The sequence below is a fragment of the Scophthalmus maximus genome, chromosome 19 (assembly GCF_022379125.1).
Source record: "Scophthalmus maximus strain ysfricsl-2021 chromosome 19, ASM2237912v1, whole genome shotgun sequence".
In the NCBI taxonomy this organism is placed as follows: domain Eukaryota; kingdom Metazoa; phylum Chordata; class Actinopteri; order Pleuronectiformes; family Scophthalmidae; genus Scophthalmus; species Scophthalmus maximus.
Genome location: NC_061533.1, coordinates 13,634,820 through 13,652,174, shown reverse-complemented (window position 1 = coordinate 13,652,174; position 17,355 = coordinate 13,634,820). Strand labels below are relative to the sequence as shown.

The 17,355-nt window shown below is 44.3% G+C and overlaps 2 protein-coding genes across 7 annotated transcripts; both read left to right on the top strand.

Moving 5' to 3' along the window:
- Nucleotides 1-362: 362 nt before the first annotated feature.
- Nucleotides 363-2,418, top strand: si:ch211-113d22.2. Its single transcript, XM_035640166.2, has 3 exons — nucleotides 363-562; nucleotides 976-1,089; nucleotides 1,629-2,418. Exons 1-3 carry the CDS (start codon nucleotides 514-516, stop codon nucleotides 1,847-1,849), a joined length of 384 nt encoding a protein of 127 aa, XP_035496059.1. The 5' UTR covers nucleotides 363-513; the 3' UTR covers nucleotides 1,850-2,418.
- A 1,910-nt stretch (nucleotides 2,419-4,328) lies between these two features.
- On the top strand, nucleotides 4,329-14,584 carry plekha2 (pleckstrin homology domain containing A2). 6 transcript variants are annotated; one of them, XM_035640065.2, is made up of 13 exons: nucleotides 4,331-4,621; nucleotides 6,532-6,662; nucleotides 6,872-7,032; nucleotides 7,262-7,318; nucleotides 7,803-7,851; nucleotides 7,942-8,039; nucleotides 9,854-9,985; nucleotides 10,164-10,253; nucleotides 10,352-10,420; nucleotides 10,516-10,586; nucleotides 11,872-11,953; nucleotides 12,610-12,687; nucleotides 12,822-14,584. In XM_035640065.2, exons 3-13 carry the CDS (start codon nucleotides 6,892-6,894, stop codon nucleotides 13,260-13,262), a joined length of 1,308 nt encoding a protein of 435 aa, XP_035495958.2. In that variant the 5' UTR covers nucleotides 4,331-4,621; nucleotides 6,532-6,662; nucleotides 6,872-6,891; the 3' UTR covers nucleotides 13,263-14,584. The 6 variants fall into 6 exon arrangements, with proteins under 6 accessions (XP_035495961.2, XP_035495958.2, XP_035495957.2 ...); XM_035640068.2 differs by lacking the exon at nucleotides 6,532-6,662 and having other exon boundaries at nucleotides 4,329-4,621; nucleotides 12,894-14,584; XM_035640064.2 differs by lacking the exon at nucleotides 6,532-6,662 and having other exon boundaries at nucleotides 4,333-4,621.
- Nucleotides 14,585-17,355: the final 2,771 nt, after the last annotated feature.

Below are 17,355 nucleotides of genomic sequence, written 5' to 3'. Positions count from 1 at the left end.
TGTGTGTATTATGTCTCTCAATATGTGTGTCATGGCCTCAGCACCAGTAATGACGCACAGTGCTTACATCAGACTTCCCAACACACACACACACACACACACTCGTCCCAGCTGAGCCAGTAGCAGTGGTATCTTCCATCAGTGATTATTTAACTTTTTCCCTTTTTTTGCAGTTTTAGCTCCGTTTTACATCCACATTTCAAACACTTTCAGTAGTTACAAAGGAACCAATCCTCCAACAAATGACCTCAAAATTGAGACAGATAGCTTTGTAACACTAAGTGTCTTCCTGTTAAAGCTCGCCCGCTTAAGTCCATTACTGCAGGGTGCTGGCTGTGCAGCATACATGGGGATTACAGAGATAAGACCTTAATGCCCTCGGACACCTTCCCATGCCCAATACCCCTCCTCCTCCACCTCCAGCCCCAGTGTCCCCTCCACCGGAGACTCCTCTGAGCTTCTCCACTCGGTCTCTGGACACTTGAAGACACAGTGGCCCGTCAGCCGGTTGCCATGAGGACTGCTCTCGCCCTCCTGCTGTTCATCTCCCTCGCCTGCCACAGTGAGTTTCTATAACACTGATTTGGATTGTTTTTTAGCCGTGGGTAAGGATTTGGTCCATTAGACAGGCAGACAAGTTATGGGTGGGCTATAGAGGCACAGATGATCCTGGATTGTTTCCTCAGTCGCAGTCTGGGACATTTACCAAATAAAGCTGTCACCGATTGAAACCCGCACCAAGTTCTAATGATTTGTATGTCAACTTAGTCTGAAATAAGTGAAGCCTGCATACATTTGATAGCAATATTTGGATCTCTACGCACAGTAAGCATGTGCTTGTGTGTGTGGATGCATAGTCGAGTGAGTTGACTGATCGGAGCACATGGTTGTGTGTGTCTGCACGCTCACACCCACCTGCGAATATGCATGCTTATCATCTCAAGTCAGGTGTTCTCTCCTGTTCTGTCTGCAAAGGCCACGGCCTCAAGTGTCACACATGCGTGGCGTCCAATGAGGAAGACTGCAACCGACAGGGCTCCACCTCCTGCCCTCAGTATGCCGACGCCTGCTCCACCATCACAGGACCCAGTGAGTAAAACACAAACACAAACACACTCCCAGGAAAACATGCGACAAAGTATGGAGTCTGATTCGGTTGAATACAGAAGGGTGAATGCAGGTCAGTTCGGCGCTCTGCTTGTGTGGAGCAGGAGTTAAGGGAAGTCAGACCGACTTTAAATAGTCCCCAAGATGTTTCCATTGACCGAGAGAAGGCCAGAATGAATACCCACAATGCGGCAGTATAATTTTTGCGTTTATTACAATAGCTGCATGATTTCCAGATAGATGGCCAATTCATTTCCGTCAAAACTCTTATTCTGTTTTTTAGTTGTGGTAGTAGTAGTAGTATTAGTAGTAGTAGTAGTAGTAGTAGTAGTAGTAGTGTGTGTGTGTGTGTGTGTGTGTGTGTGTGTGTGTGTTTGTGTGTTTGTGTGTGTGTGTGTGTGTGTGTGTGTGTGTGTGTGTGTTTGTGTGTGTGTGTGTGTGTGTGCAGTTTCCTCAAAGCAAATTCACTGCGAGCATTTCCCGGCCTCACACGTCCTTCTGTGTCTCGCCCTCTCTTTCAGACACCGTGATGAAGTCGTGCTCCTACAAGGCTTTCTGCGACAAGGCTCACGGCGGCAGCTCCGGAGCCAAGATGGTGTGTTGCTTCGGCGACGACTGTAACGGGCCCCACAGGAGCCACAGCCACGGGGATCACCACCACAACGGTGCAGGGGCTCTGGCCTCCAGCCCCGTGCTGCTGGTCACGGCCCTGTTGCTGCGTCTGGCCCACACTCACTTGTAAACGCCTCCCCCTTTTCTTTTCCCTCCAGTGAGCCATCACTTCCTTCTTATCTGTGTTATTGTTATGTAACCCATCCATCTTGTCCGTCCACCCTTTTTAATCCAAGTCTTTAAAAAACGGATTTCAGCAGCTGAGAGTTTCAAGTTTTTTGAGATTGTGGTGAAAAGAAAAGCGTTTTATACTTTCTGACGGCTGTGTTGTCGGCCCTGTAAATACGAGCTGCATTTCAACAGCTTCTTGTTTCATTTTTTAGATTATCATCAAAAACTTGAATATTAACTTCATTACATACAAACGTGTGTTCACTTTCAGGTGATGTGAAGCAGCAAAGCATCATATTAACCTGAGAGAACTTGTGGTGAATAAATAAAATCACACAGCTCTGGCCTAGCTGGTGTCAACTCGAGTGTGGTTTTGGCAGGTGTGCAGTTAGCTCGACACCACAGAACCACATTATTCACTCATGTCGTTGCCGTGGTAACCCACTTTAGTATTTAGTAATTTATCAACATAAATCTTGGGAAATTGTTTGTGTTTGTGCATAGAAGCTTGCCTGAATAAAGATAAAAACCAGCCCTTATTTTTGTGTGTGATCTGTGCGTGATTGTGCGTTAAATCTCGGTGTTTGATACCCGACACTTCACCTTTAGAGGCCAGAGAAAATACATTTTTCTTTACGTTGGTCTCCCCTCATGTAAAAAGCATACCTGCAGAACCACGCATATAGTAGAGAAAACAGATCTGATCGTCTGCGATTCTCATCAGAGGCTGTGGAAACTTCCTTCTGCAACTGTGTAACTTGAATCCTGCCCAGTCGCCACAGGATATGAAGTCGGTGAGGTAGGTCTCCGTCCTCAGGCAGGTCATATGACGTGCAACCACTTCCTCTTAACAGGAGGACACGAATTTAGACAGAAAACAGAATCAATCCTGTAAGTGCCGATATTTCTGAATTCAGCACGAGGCAGATTGTACACTCTGACTCTTGATTAGACATGAAGTGTTGAAACCAGGAGGTCGAGTCAGTTCATCCTCCCAGCTCTGCTTTTGTCCCTCAGAGGTTTTCATCACAGGACTCAAACTGTGATCACCCTTGTGTAAAGGTGGAGAAACAGTGAGGTTATACTACTGTACTGTATTTATTAAGCAGGAAACAGAATCCATCCCTCTGATGGATAACTGAAACTGAAAATACGTTTGAGCTACAGTGGTTATTGTTATCGTGGTCGACACTGTTCCATATAAAACTGAACTCAACAATCCCGACCTTTTGACCTAAGCTGTGGAGCACGACTCTGTCCAGGCCGAAACTGTTGGTTTTCAACCAACCAACTAACCGACAGCTAAATGTGATGTATCAAAAATAGGACTGAAATAATGAATGTGAAATTATGAATTTGTAATACTGTAAATAATATCACTTACAGCTTATTTCTGTATTTTTTTTTGCCATAATCATATAAAGTAAATCTTATTTGCACAAAGAGAATGAAAGTTGCTGTTCCCTTTAATTTCTAAAGATTTGAGAAAATGTTTATATATATATAAATATATACAGTATCACAGAACCTCACCTTCCTTTACGTCTCTTACCTCTTTATTCACATTAAAGACAGTTGTGAATGTTGGACTTTTGATCAGAGCAGAAGCTGAGGTCACGTCGTCTGACCTTTTTGCCAATTTACAGGTTTCTAATTACTGAAGGACTTTATTAGACATTACTTAGAAGTTCTCCACTAGAAGCACCTTTAGTTTACCAAAACGCTTGAATGAGGGAAGGAAAGAAAGAAAGAAATGTGTTTCAAAATTTGCTTTGGTGGATAGTAACAAAATGAAGTGAAGTGGCATGAGGGGATTGGGGGATTCATGAAGTGAGTATTTCTGAAATCCTGGCTCCAGCTCCACTTCCCTACACTTCAGTAAATGACTTTGAAGAACAGGAAGTACATTTATTTTTTCCCACCCACTCCTTTTGGAACATGATCTTGCACTTGTCACATGCGCTCACCTCCTATGACAGGTGCTGGAGTGACACCAACTGTGTTCCTGTTTGTCCAGGATGAGCCAGCGGCTCAGTCTGTTGACACGTTCACATTGTGGGGACATGGAGGCAAAAAAAGGCGATTCAATAAAAATAAGTAAAAATAAAGTAAAGCATATGGTGAGTATTAAGCAAGTTGTAGTTGTGGTCTGACGTCACGGAGACACGACTGTGTGTGAGTCCATGTGTTCCTCACAGTCCTCATACAACATGTGACGACTGCAGCTGCAGGGACAGAAGATGGAGCACCCTTTGTATTCATACTCTTCACATTACTATACATGATTCATTTTATTATTATATGGATTTATTGTTCAGGGACAGTGTGGCGCCCACTGAGCTCGGTTCAGTTCCTCATGTGCAGCAGCAGCAGCAGGAGGAGGAGGAGGAGGAGGAGGAGGACCCGGCCGGAGCGGAGAGGACGCATAGATCACATCCGGGGCTGGTTTATTCTAATAACGAAACGTCCTACCCGGAAAAAAAAGAAAAGAAAAGAAGCCAAGTCTTCTGCAATCCGATCACACAAACAAAATAGGCGAGACTGGGACAGCCCGGCACACGCCGGCTTTTGGTTAAAAGAAAAAGAAGGTCTGCGGTGTGAGGAACTTGCTCGAAACGGAAGTCTGCCATGCGCGTCTCCGCCGAACTCCTGCCAAAGAAAGTCTGACCCACTCTGCTTCGTGTAGCCGAGCGGGGCGCTGGCTGTGGCGCACACTGGCTCTCCACCGCGGGTAAGCAGACAGTCGAGTCCACAGTGGCACTGTGTGTGTGTGTGTGTGTGTGCACAGTACGGTACAGTGGGTGTGGCGGGCCGTCCGGTCGTCTGAACGCATGTCATGTGTGTCAGGTGTTGGCTGAGTAACATTGGAACTTGTCATTGCGCGCGCGTCAGCGACCATCAGATGTGTCATCCGGTGGCGTGACGCGCGCGCCTGCTGCCTCTGTCAGTGGAGACAGACCGGGGATCGATCCATTGTGTTGGACAATCAGTGACACGTCCGCTCCATTGATTGAACGTCAGACCATCCTGGAGGATGCCCGGCACAACTTCCCAGAGCACAAGGGACCTCGTCCAACCAACAGTTGTGACTGTGAGCTATTAATTGAGTCATAACAATTTATGCCTTCGCACTACACATAGTTATTAGTAAGCTGTCTAATCAACATTTTACAATAATCACATGATGAGTTGAGGGACTGTATGAGAGTTATCCGTGTTGGCGCAGAGGCTGAAACGTTAGGTGCACTTTTTTTTTTTAAAAATGAGCTGGCTCCAAACTTTTACTAATATAATTTCTTGGCTGCAACATCCTCCGCCCCCCTGGTAGCCTATCTCACAATAATATACAACAGCGTTGAACAAATGATGTCAAAACGTCCAATAGTGTGTCTCACTGCAGCCACTTTTGAACAAGGAGCTACCGACTGAATAGTTTGTGGCTGGTAGCGAAGGATGAAACAGACAAAGAAGAAACCTCCGACATCTCAGCTGTGATCCGGAGTATCTGAAGGTTCTGTCTTCATACACACCAACCCTGTTTACTTTATCTGGCAGATTTGTGTCACCTTTTCATTCATTTACTACTTTGGATCTCCTACAAATCAGAAGAAGACTGTCTGACTGATGTTTATGGGTGAAGATGCCACAGCCGTACCGCTGTTTCTCCCTGGATGGTTGATGGTTAAGCCAGATGTTTTCTGATACCCGACATGGTCTGTGTGTGTGTGCGTGCACTGCATTGCTGGAATCTGACCTCTGTGGCGTCACGTTCACGTTTCCATTACACCTGGAGTTTCTGAAGGCCTCAGAGAGGTTTGCCTTTTTTGACCTATTACCATGACAACATTTGGGATGGCTGACGCATCAGAAGCACTGGCTGCGAGTTTTTTTCAAAGCAGTTTGAAAATGAAGCATTTTCCTAACGACCGTCCTAAAAATAGTTTGACGGGAGCAACTGGTTATTATTTTCTTTTTGTTGGGTGATGTGAGTCTGAGAATATTCATGGAAAATGATTATCATCTGAAAGGTTTTAAGCCAAGACAGCCCTTTAAAAGTGCTGTTATATGTGATATGATTGTCAACTTTAATTGTTGACAGTCATCTTTTCACAGATGTGGCCTAGTTGCCATCATATTACTTCTGGAGCCATATTACATTCAAGTCCTTTCCATACATTACATTTTCTGGAGACGTAAAGTTCTGTGAAATGGGGGGGTGGGGGGAGAACTGCAGGAAACCTGCTTTGAATTTTAAATTTTTTATTCAGAGCATCTGACTGTGCAGTAAGTCATCGTAATAACTTCACGTTTAGTCTGCAGGGATGAAAAGGAAAGACTGAAAGTTCCCCCAGCAACTTGAGGAGGACAAGATCATGAAATGGAGAGGTCTTCCAACTCCGCCAGAGACTAAAAAGAATCTTAAATTTTACTGTCAGATGTCTGTTATGGATGAAATTGGAATACCATCAGCAAACCTTTGTGCACGGGCTGAATGAGTGTGGAGTTTGCTGTCAGTTGGCAGCCCAGTGATACACATGCATGCCATCATCCTAATGATTATGCTCACCCACCCTCAATCCCTTTTCCTCCACCTCTTTTTCCTTCTCTTCTTTTTCCCTCTCCTCTTTCTTCCCTGGCCAGTGGAAATGTGCGTGTGTGCAGATCTCGACTGCAGTCTGTAATTTTTGGCTGTGGTGGAGGGCCTCAGCTCAGCCTCAGGCTTCGGGGTTTGCTGCTCAGCCTCAATCACGTCACATGAAAAACTGCTGAGTGTGAGCGGGTCTCTCTTTCTTCCTGTTGTGTGTGTGTGTGTGTGTGTGTGTGTGTGTATTTATTTATTTGAAATCTATATGAAAAATGGTTTATCCTCCCCATCTGCCTGTCTCTGTCTTTCTGTCTGTCCGTCTGGCTACCTCCACATTTGCCTCCCCTTGTCCATCTCACTTGAGTCTCTGCCTCTCCATCTGTCCATCTGTCCCAGTGATATGTGATAGCAGCAGCATGCCGTACGTGGACCGGCTGAACCGTGTGTGCGGCTTCCTGGACGTCGAGGAGAAGGAGAACAGCTGCCGCTTCCAGAGACGATACTTCATCCTCGACACGCAGGGAAATGCTCTGCTGTGGTACATGGACAACCCCCAGGTGCTCCACGCATACATACACGACGCACACTTGCACAAACAGCAAGAGGAAGTGTAATTGACCAACAGGGGCTGTGTAACCTTGGACCCTGAGCCAATGACGAGTGTGTGTGTGTGTGTGTGTGTGTGTGTGTGTGTGTGTGTGTGTGTGTGTGTGTGTGTGTGTGTGTGTGTGTGTGTGTGTGTGTGTGTGTGTGTGTGTGTGTGTGTGTGTTTGTGTTTGCATGCAGAACCTGCCCAGTGGAGCCAGCTTTGTCGGCAGCCTGAAACTAACCTACATCTCCAAGGTAACCCGCTCGCTCCCGGCTGCTTGTCACTTCGCCTCACTGTGAGTTGCAGTACGCGTCTAGAGGAGACGTTTGAGGGGTGTGGAAGCAGGAGGTCCCAGAGTGCACACAAATAGACACATGGAAGTGGGCTCCGCAGATACACAAGATCCCTGGGTTATCTGTCGTAATAACGGTCACATGCAGCGCAGCGCTGAAGCAGACTCTGTGAAGTTTTCCAGATGTCACGGCGCTCGCTGAGCTAACCAGAGATAATAACATCTGGCTTCACTGCACTGCTGCGCTGACAGCTCCTCAGTGGACACTGAGTCAAAGAGACGTCAAAGATATTCTCTTCTCTTCTCTTTTTCTTAATTTGTTTTTCATCCTCTCCTCTCCTCTCCTCTCCTCTTTTCTCCTCTACTTTCTCCTCCTCTCCTCTCCTCTCCTCTCCTCTTTTCTCCTCTACTTTCTCCTCCTCTCCTCTCCTCTCCTCTCCTCTCAGGTGAATGAAGCCACCGCGAAGCAAAAGCCCAAGACAGAGTTCTGTTTTGGTGAGTCGGGGATTTGGTGTTTACACAAGTGATAAAATGATATCAGGCGGTGACAGTGGATATTAATGGCCACGGTGTGTATTCCTGCAGTGATTAATGCAGTTTCGCGGCGGTACTTCCTCCAAGCCAACGATGTGACCGACATGAGGGACTGGGTGGCTGCTCTCAACAAGGCCAGCAAGATCACCGTGAGTGTGACACTCACATACGCACACACACATCGAGTGGGTTCAAAGGTCTGAGGCCACTTTGCCACTTTGTGCCACTTATCTGGTTCTAGTTTTCACATTAAATTAGAACCAGCTGTCTTTGTCTAATGTGCAGTTAGAGGAGGGCTTAAGAAGCAACTATTGATTTGTTTCCACCTGAGCCTAAAGGGAACTGCGGTGGTGTGACTGAAGCCAGTTTGGCCTGGGTGGCTGCAAATGCGGGCAAAAAGGTTTTGTATCTTCAATAGCTCAGTCATTTATGAACTTATTGACATCAAACCACCTCTTATATGCCCTGAACATCCTTTTGTATTGTGCACAGCTGTTAGTTTGTAAAAAAAAAAAGCCAAAGGAAATGCCATAGCATCAAAATTAGTGAGCATTTTGCTTTAATATGCATATTTGAAGGTTTGTATCTTCGATAGCTCAATCATTTCTGAAGTTATTGACATCAAACCACCTCTTATATGTCCGTGACGTCCTCTTGAATCTTTCACAGCTGTTAGTTCGTGAAACAAGCCAAAGGAAATGCAATAGCATCAATATTAGTGAGCATTTTGCTTTAATATGCATATTTGAAGGTTTGTATCTTCGATAGCTCAGTCATTTCTGAAGTTATTGACATCAAACCACCTCTTATATGTCTTTGACAGTCTCTCACAGCTTTCACAGCTGTTAGTTTGTGTAAAAGATTCTCTCACCCACACTTAGTGAATGGGGAAATTGTGAATGTGCACAACTATGAGTGATAACATGCTCACGTCACTGTAGCTAGGTCACCATGGCACATGTGTGGGTGAGCCTGCCATGCACATAATGCGCATAATGTTTGTGACACCTCCGGGACCTTTATAACCGGCAAACATAACCTAACTTGACATGCTGATGTCTCATGACAGCGGAGTGGAGTAGAGTGTTTCTCTTTTTTCTCTCACCTGCACACTGACACAGGAAGCAGCGCGGCTCACTCTCTGTTTCACTTCCCCTTGCTGCTCTGCCACCTTGTCTCTGAGCTTCTCTGGGCCTCAATGAAACTGTGCAGAAAAGGCTTTCTGAAGCCGAATGGACGTGATGTCAGTGCAGGAACAAAAGTAAAACACTGACTAATGAATTTCAGGGGTTTTATTTCCAAAAGACCAAGTGTAAGAATGAAGCCCATCAAATGATAATTCTTTTTTTTCACAGCCACTTCAGAGTGGGGTAGTTTATATTTTTGCCATACAAGGGGATCAATAATCAGTTTGAATGTTTGACCCAGAACTCCCAGTTCATTGTGTACACCTGGCTATGATAGTACAGTCTGATGCAACAGTCCTGCAATAAGCCCACCTTCATTAAGATTATAATGTTCAGTAGAATGAGGGGAGGGGAAGTAGCGGCTCTAAAAACAAATTCTTTGTTTTCAGGTTGTCCGTCAGTTTGTCCCGCTCTCGTGATATCTCAGTAACGTCTCGGGGGAATTCCTTCAGATTTTAGTACAGACGTTCACTTGGACTCAAGGATGAACTGATTAGATATTGGTCAAAGGTCGGGGTTCAACTGGTAGGTGGTGATTCTAGTTTCTTCTTTGTTAGTTGTTTTCATTGAAACACACGCCATACATGAAAACATTTCCAGCTGTAAACTGTACAACTGAACAAGCGAGATGCTTTCAACCAGAGCATCTCGTGGTGGTTGTGCTCCTGCCCATTGGGAATAAAAAACGGTTACTCCTGGCCACTGAAGCAAACGTTACCCCATCAGGTTTTCTTGCTAATGTCGGTGTAGTTAATCATTTTAATACTTGTTGACAGGTTCCTAAATCTGGCCCTGCACCTCCAAGGTCTGATGTGACTGCAGTGATCAGTGACACTCAGGGAGGGAAGAGACAGCAGGCCTACAAAACTGAGATCATAGGCGGTGTGGTGGTACACACTCCCATCCAGGTAAAATAGAGGAAGATAAATCCAGTGTGGCTACTATGATGATTATTGTAGCATTTAATGTCTTCCATGCTGCCCAAAAACGGCTTCTTGTATATATGCTGAGATATTTGAAGATGGTGGTGACAGTAACCAGGATTAGGATGACGCTAATGAAGATGGTTATGATGTCATGTTTCAGAATGAGAGTGAAGAGACGGAAGGGAGAGACAGGAAAGGCAACAGGCTTGGTGTGCTGAGGTGCGGTTACTGTGTGAAACAGGGAAATGTGGTGAGTGCCCAGCTACTTACTATGTAACTGATTAACTCTGTTTGAAAAAAGTCCCTGGGGAATCCGTAATGTGTTTGGATTTTTCTTTTTCTTTTCAGAGAAAAAGCTGGAAGAGGCGTTTTTTCATCCTGGATGACACCGCAGTCAGTTACTACAAGTCTGAAGCGGTGAGGAGACAGTTTTTTTGTTTTAATTTCCCATCTCTATTTGTGTGACTATGCTCTTTGTCTGTCCACGTCTGAGTTGTGTTGGTCCGCTGCAGGATAAGGATCCTCTCCGAGCCATTCCACTGAGGGACATTCAGAGGGTCCATGAGTGTCTCGTCAAGTCGGGGTGAGTCAAACACGAGTCACCGAGTCAAATGATCCCACCCTTTTATTTGTCTGTTTGGTACGAATGTAAACACATGCAACGGCAGACTTGTATACGAGTGGATAATGCACTTTGGACGGGTATCAACAGCATCTGGATCGTCCCAGTTTGAATAAATAGACTATTGGATTAAAAGAAAAGATGTAGATAATTCTAAGTTTACACACATTCAACAACGTTTATTCCGTAACAACGTTTCCTCGGTCCTCACTAGATTTGTCGCTCAGTGCAGGATCCACCTTGACAGGTGTTATTTTTACCTCGTGATCAAACCATGAGATCCTTCCACTGTGCTCGACCCGACGGCAGAGGGGAACTAACGAGCTGAAGTCGGGGACGGTCTTTCAAATGCACACAAATAGACCAGCTTTTAAATAACTGGGTGTTATTGATATTTTACGTTGACTATGTGTAGCATGATCCAAGTTTGGAAATGTTTAGGTTCACATCGACGACATGCCTTTGCTTCAGGCAAGACGATTTAGGTGCGGAGGGCAGGTCCACCGGACACGTGTGCTTGGAGGACTTAATGCCTCCCTGGTGCATTTATGTTCTTATAAGGAACCAGTCAAACATGTTATATGTTACAATTTATGGTGTGATCGGTTTCCCGTGTCTGAATTCAATCTTCCTCATTGAGCTGAATCTCCTCCCTCATCTCAAGAATTAATTCTGACCATCAATGGGCAGTAAATGGTTTCATCACCACCATTTTGTGATATAGTCATGACCGTGATAAACACACACACAAACACGTTTTCGTTGTAGCACTTTCACGAGGGAGATCTACTTCCCACAAAACCCACTGGACTATGTCACACACCCTCAGGTTACATACAGGCTCCAGTGCTGACATAAGGCGATGCATGCTGGATTAAAAAAAACAAAAGACCCAGTTCTTTGCTGGTTTTAAATTCTTTATATTATTTGTAACTGAATTACTGATTATGTTTGCACTGCAGCAAGATCTGTATTACACGAGTGGAATTGTGATATGATATGATATGTTTTTACATACAAGACAAGTTATGCAGTAATTATATTTTACAACTGTAAGAAATTGTCTCCTCCTGGATCATTAGAAGCCACACATCTCTTCAGATACTTCACATACTAATATAAAAATATGCAGTTTTTGTGTTCACCTAGCCACATTCTGTATGACTCCAAATGCAGATATTGTTCTGAAATAAATCAACACAAATATTAGTTTGCATCATAGCCCTTCCCTGTTGTGTTTCAACAGGATCTTTTTTTCCCCCAGGGAACTCCTGCTGAGAGACAACCTGTTTGAGATCATCACCGGCTCCAGAACCTTCTACATTCAGGTAAAATCCCTTTCGCCTTTTCGTCCGAAATGTTGTCTGAATCTGTGCAAATATAAAGCAGAATTAAGGAACACAGAGTGAGAACACAGAAGGTCTGTATTCACAGGTGTATCTGTGCTGAAGTGTGGAGTTGTTTTTCTCTAAATGCTCTGCTGCTGATGTGTGGCACCAGCTCCTGTTTTAGGAGCGTGAAAAGTTTGTTTTTGTGAAACGGGCACAGCCATCTGTTACCATAACAACAATAACATCCTGTACAGCTGAGGAGATGGGGTAGTGCAGAGATGGGGGGAGACTGTGTGTCTGAGTACTTCTTCATTTTCCCTGCCTGTCTATGGCACCACACAATGTAAATCTTCAAAGTGGTTCACTAATATACAGTTTCATAAACAGCTTGGGCACTGTTGGTCTCGGTAAACAAATTTGAGGAAAAAAAATGTTTTCTCAAATTGTTTACCACCACTTTTCTTATATAGATTAATACTTTGTTTTTTTAATATCATTTATTGTACACTATTGTCAAAATAAACCACCCTGGCAATGTTCATCCTCATGAAGGAATATTTTCAACAGGACAGACTCATCCTGTGTTTGGAGTGAGAATAGTGGCAAACATGCTGCTCTGCAAGGCTTTATCTTCTGGTAACTTCTCTCTGTAGACCGACTCTCCAGAGGAGATGCATGGTTGGATCAGGGACATCGAGATGAAGATCCAGGAGTTCAGAGGCCCCCCCAAGGTAACACTGTTGTCTCTCCCCTTTCCCCTGGGGCAAACCCACCCCCCCATGCTTTTATCTGCTCGAATGTGCCTGGAAAGTGGAAGCTTGAGTCTGATTCATAAAGGTTGTGTTTTCTGTCTCTTTTATTGCAGGGCTTTTCATTCAAACGTGCCTCTTCTCTCTATCGAAGTCACAATTCCTCCTCTGCGTCTCGCGGTCCACAGGGTGATGAGTGCAGACCTGCGCTGGTCAAGTCCTGCTCTGTGGCACCGGGCTGGCAGCCCTGGACACCGGTTCCGCCGTGTGAGCCCTCCATCCTGGACGCAGAGGATGAAGACAGCGCTTTCAGCTCCGTGCCCAACTTGCCTTCTCTATCCTCCTCCTCCACCTCGTCCTCCACCTCCTCCTCCTCCAACTCCCTCTCTAACCCGGCCCCTAGCCCCGGCGTCAATCCTGTACCTTCCACCGGTGGACTGGCGTCAGGAGACGTGGCTAGCGGGCGTCGGAGGCACCGCTCTCAGCCTCAGTCTCACACCGGCTGCAGCTTCCCATTCAGCCTGGATGACGACGGCATCCGCACCACAGACGTCTAGTTCACCGATGTCTCTCCAGACTCCTGTGTGGACTTCAGTGTTGGTACCTGCTTCAAAATGAATGTGACTGGTAATAATAGTATTTCCCTGCTAATGAAGTGACACTATGACCATCTGCCTTGATGCCACGATATGAGATTGGGGCCCCCTGCTGGTTTTGTATGTGCTTTGCAGATGAAGGATCACCTCGCTGGAAGGAGACCAAGAGGCACAGTGTTTGTTGATCACAGGACTGTGGATAAAAAAAAAAAAGGCCTTGACAGAGTGTTTTTAGTACAACGTCCTCTCAAAACTTGAATAGTCTCGTTAGTTGTGCTTGCAGACTTACAAATTTTGGCACATGCTTTTAATCTGTTGCATTTGGCTCCCATGAATCAGTGTCACCAGTGTCATGTTTTCACCCCTGCGAGAAGTGTTCACAAACATTATTGGGTAAACATTAGTGTATGTTTTGTATTCCAACTTATACTTATGTAGTTATAAGTTTTGTACATATACTAAAATAATTTGCACAATTTGATTTTCCTGTTGGGCTGAGCAGTGTTTTTCCCCTCGCTCTTCCTGAGACAAACATTATGCGAAGAACCACCTCACATCAGCGTACCTTCATTAATGATTAACAAGCATTTATTACCACAATCTAATCAGGTGTCTGGGTAAAAGTATCTGGTACGTCTCATTAAAAAAACGGTACCTGCACTTACATGCCAACTGACTCTGTTGCTCTAATCTGCACAAGCGGAGGAGAACGAGTCTCCAGCAGCTTTTATTTGTTTGCACTATGTTTTAGACTTTTATAATCCTTTGATACACGGCTCCAAGATCAATCATCAGTAAACTGTGACTCCTCTCTTTGCATTTAACGTGGTACCCTAACAAAAACACCTGCAGTGTTTTCATGGTACTTGTTTTAGAATGTACTTCCAATATCAAAGTACAGCTGATCAGCTGGTTGACGGCTTTGTAAATGTGATTTTCTTATTGCAGCATTACATGGGAAAATGTGCCACTACTTTTGGTAATTTAATTGAAATTCCGCACTTTGCTTTTCTCTTTTGTACTTTGTACTGTTTTCTTTTCCCCCACCATTATTTTTGGCACAGCTCCATCAGCAGATATTTGGGCGTCCTCTGAGATGATGCCTGAGATACTTTGTGTTGTTACACCGTCAGTCTCAACCCCTCACAGGTTCACCTCAAGTATGAATCCACGTGGTACCATATTCCATGCCTGTGTCCATTTTCTGAAGCTGTGTGCACTCGTCTGCCTGCCTGTATTATTAATTTTACGTCTTGTACATTAAACGATGCTTTTTATTTGTCTCCTCTGGGCTGTTTTTGATCAACTGCGAAGTGTAGCAGTTTGACTTTTCATACTATCTAGTGACCTGTGGCTCAATACACATTTTACAGCAAAGACGTTGCAAAGAAACTTTGAGGAGTTTAGGGAATTACCTCGTGATTGAGGCGATGACATTAAGACTTTCGACTTTTATCTTTGTTTCGCTCTAACGGGCAAAAATGTCCAACCGCCAGACAGAGGGTCATTTGCCCTTTAACACTGTCACCTCAAACACATGCACGCCATGTTGATAAAAACCCAAGGGTGCACACACATGCCAATCCAGTGCCCAGAGGCTGTGTTAAGTGAAGTGTTTCACACGTCCAGAACCAAGGTCCATTAGGTATAATGCCTAAAACGCTGTCCTGACCTCCGTCCACTTCCTTCTCTGCCTGCCGGTGCAGCTGTGTGGCTGCAGGACCGCAGAGACTCAAATGTCTCCACTGAACAGCTTAAATTGTGTGGTTAGGTAAAAAGGCCCTGAGTGCCTGTGAAATGTCAGCTGTGTTGAAATGAGTTTTCAGTCTGTTAAAGACCCAGCTCCCCCAGGGACTGAGAGAAAGCCAAGCAGAAACATGTGCGGATGAATACAGTGAAAGTTTGCTGACGTTATGGAAAGAAAAGAAGATCTAATAGTTTAATGGAGGATGAGCTTGTGGAGAACAACGTGCTGCACTACACTTAGAAACTCACTTAACTGGGAGGATTTTGGGCGCATGGATCTATAACCTCCTCGCAATATAATCCAGTCCTCCGGTGTAATCCTAATCTCTCCAATCCAGAGTCCGTGCGTAGTCTGGGAAACAAAGAGGTACATTTCTGGAAATGTGGTGATGCACTCGAAGCCTCCGAGGTTGAATTTTCTTGTTCATAATGTAAAGGTCATGCAGCACTTCAGTCTGACGCCTGTGAGTGACAGCGGCTCCGAGGGCAGACGGACTCACTGCTTCCTGAAATGTTAATGTTCCCACATGGACGACTCTGCACCCGACTGCTCTTTTCTTTCTGCCCGTTTGTCAAGTCGTCACACTCTTTTTTAAATGTTACACAATATAGTTGTATTGCTCGTGGAGTGTGTATATGGTGAAGACAGACATGGTGTGTTTTGCTGTTGTTTTTCTTTTGGACCTCGTCACATTTAACATCTCAGGCCCCTTGACTGTTGTTTCCCTGTTTTCAGAGGAAACCCACTAGAGGGAGCTGCAAGACACCGCACCACACTGGTCTAGTGTGTCAAGACCATGATAGAGGAACATGTTGACAGATCAAGGTGCAATGAGCTCATGAAGCAGCGTCCTCCATCACAATCACTCACTGTAAAAAAACACTCCAACTTTACACAGAAGCTATGACACCTTAAGGTATGACAAAAAATGAAAGATCAAGTATGATATGCCAGATGCTAAACAATTAACAATTTTTATCTTTTGATTGTCCTTAAGAAATAAGAAAGTGAAATCAGAAGAGAATTATAAAATCGGTATGTGTCAGTGCATCAGAATAAACTCTTGTCCATAACAGACCACAAATAGCCAACTAAAAGCAAAACGTTTATTCACATTTCACCCTATTATTATTGAAATGTTTATGGTTATATATTTTATTTAGTTGTCCTTAATGTCAGCTGTCAATAAGCTGATACTATTAAACAAGAAAGAGATTGTATTGCAGGCTTTGGCACAAACTGAAGCTAAACATAGTCGCTGGCATGAATTTGTATGAAGAATCAGTTCAAGCAGTTTGAGGAGTTGGAAATTTAAGAATTAATTTGAAGAATTTAAATGTTGCGTAAACAGTGTATGGAGACAAATAAGGGTCATTAATATTTTGTGAAAAATTTTGAGAAAGGCAGACTTCTTGTTTTCTCAGAGGTGAATATTTTATTTACAGTGATCTCCATTAAACATGAAACTTAGACAAAATGACCAAATACTCAGGAAATCAAATCATAAGACATGCCCAAAACACCCATGCCCCCAAGCAGTGTCACTTCACCTCTCCTCCCCCAACCAACGGCGTACACTTATATAAGGCGTTCAATTCACACCGACACCACTTCAGCCCAAACCATAACAAAGCAGGCGGGCGTACACAGTACTTTTAATTCACTGACATCAACCAACGCTATTTGAACACTCATGATGTTCATTTACATTTCCAAAGGTCTCCATAAAAACACTTATCTCAACACATGAATGTTGAATGTCTAAAATAAGACAAAAGACACTTTACTATAGAAAAGGAAACCCCTCCAGTTGGTTTGGCCCAGTGATGTCACCCATGACATCACCGATATCATGAAAAGCAGGAAGTGCTGAGCGGCCCACCTCCTAAACCCAACCTGCATGGTGGACCCAAACAAAGGAACAAACAATTGAACAATGTTCTTACGAGCAACGTTACAAAAGTAATTGGAGGGTTCACTTTGTGCTCTGATGGGAACTATGACACTACCAGCTCAAACTAAAGGTCAATAGATGATAGTTCTCATGTTCGCAAACTTATTTCACAGCAGTTTAATATCACACGTGTAGTTTTAAATGAAGTTCTATTTCCCTGTGATGCATCCAGCTGTCTGGATTTAGATGACAACAAAAGCTACATTTTTTTGTCATTATGTTATGTTTGTTGTTAAGTTGTTTTTTGGAGGGAAACTACAAATGGGTTAAAGTCAGGCCTTCCCCAAAGGAAATTCTCTATCAACTTTTCCAACTGCAACATGTTCTCATTAACTCTCGACAGGCTGTGGAGA

Coding starts and splice junctions, on each gene's coding strand:
- plekha2 (XM_035640065.2), top strand. CDS start 6,892: ATGCCGTACGTGGACCGGCTGAACCGTGTGTGCGGCTTCCTGGACGTC. Junction 10,254..10,351: donor GTGTGAAACAGGGAAATGTG/GTGAGTGCCCAG, acceptor TTTTCTTTTCAG/AGAAAAAGCTGGAAGAGGCG. Junction 11,954..12,609: donor CCAGAACCTTCTACATTCAG/GTAAAATCCCTT, acceptor TTCTCTCTGTAG/ACCGACTCTCCAGAGGAGAT.
- si:ch211-113d22.2 (XM_035640166.2), top strand. CDS start 514: ATGAGGACTGCTCTCGCCCTCCTGCTGTTCATCTCCCTCGCCTGCCAC. Junction 563..975: donor CATCTCCCTCGCCTGCCACA/GTGAGTTTCTAT, acceptor CTGTCTGCAAAG/GCCACGGCCTCAAGTGTCAC. Junction 1,090..1,628: donor CTCCACCATCACAGGACCCA/GTGAGTAAAACA, acceptor CCTCTCTTTCAG/ACACCGTGATGAAGTCGTGC.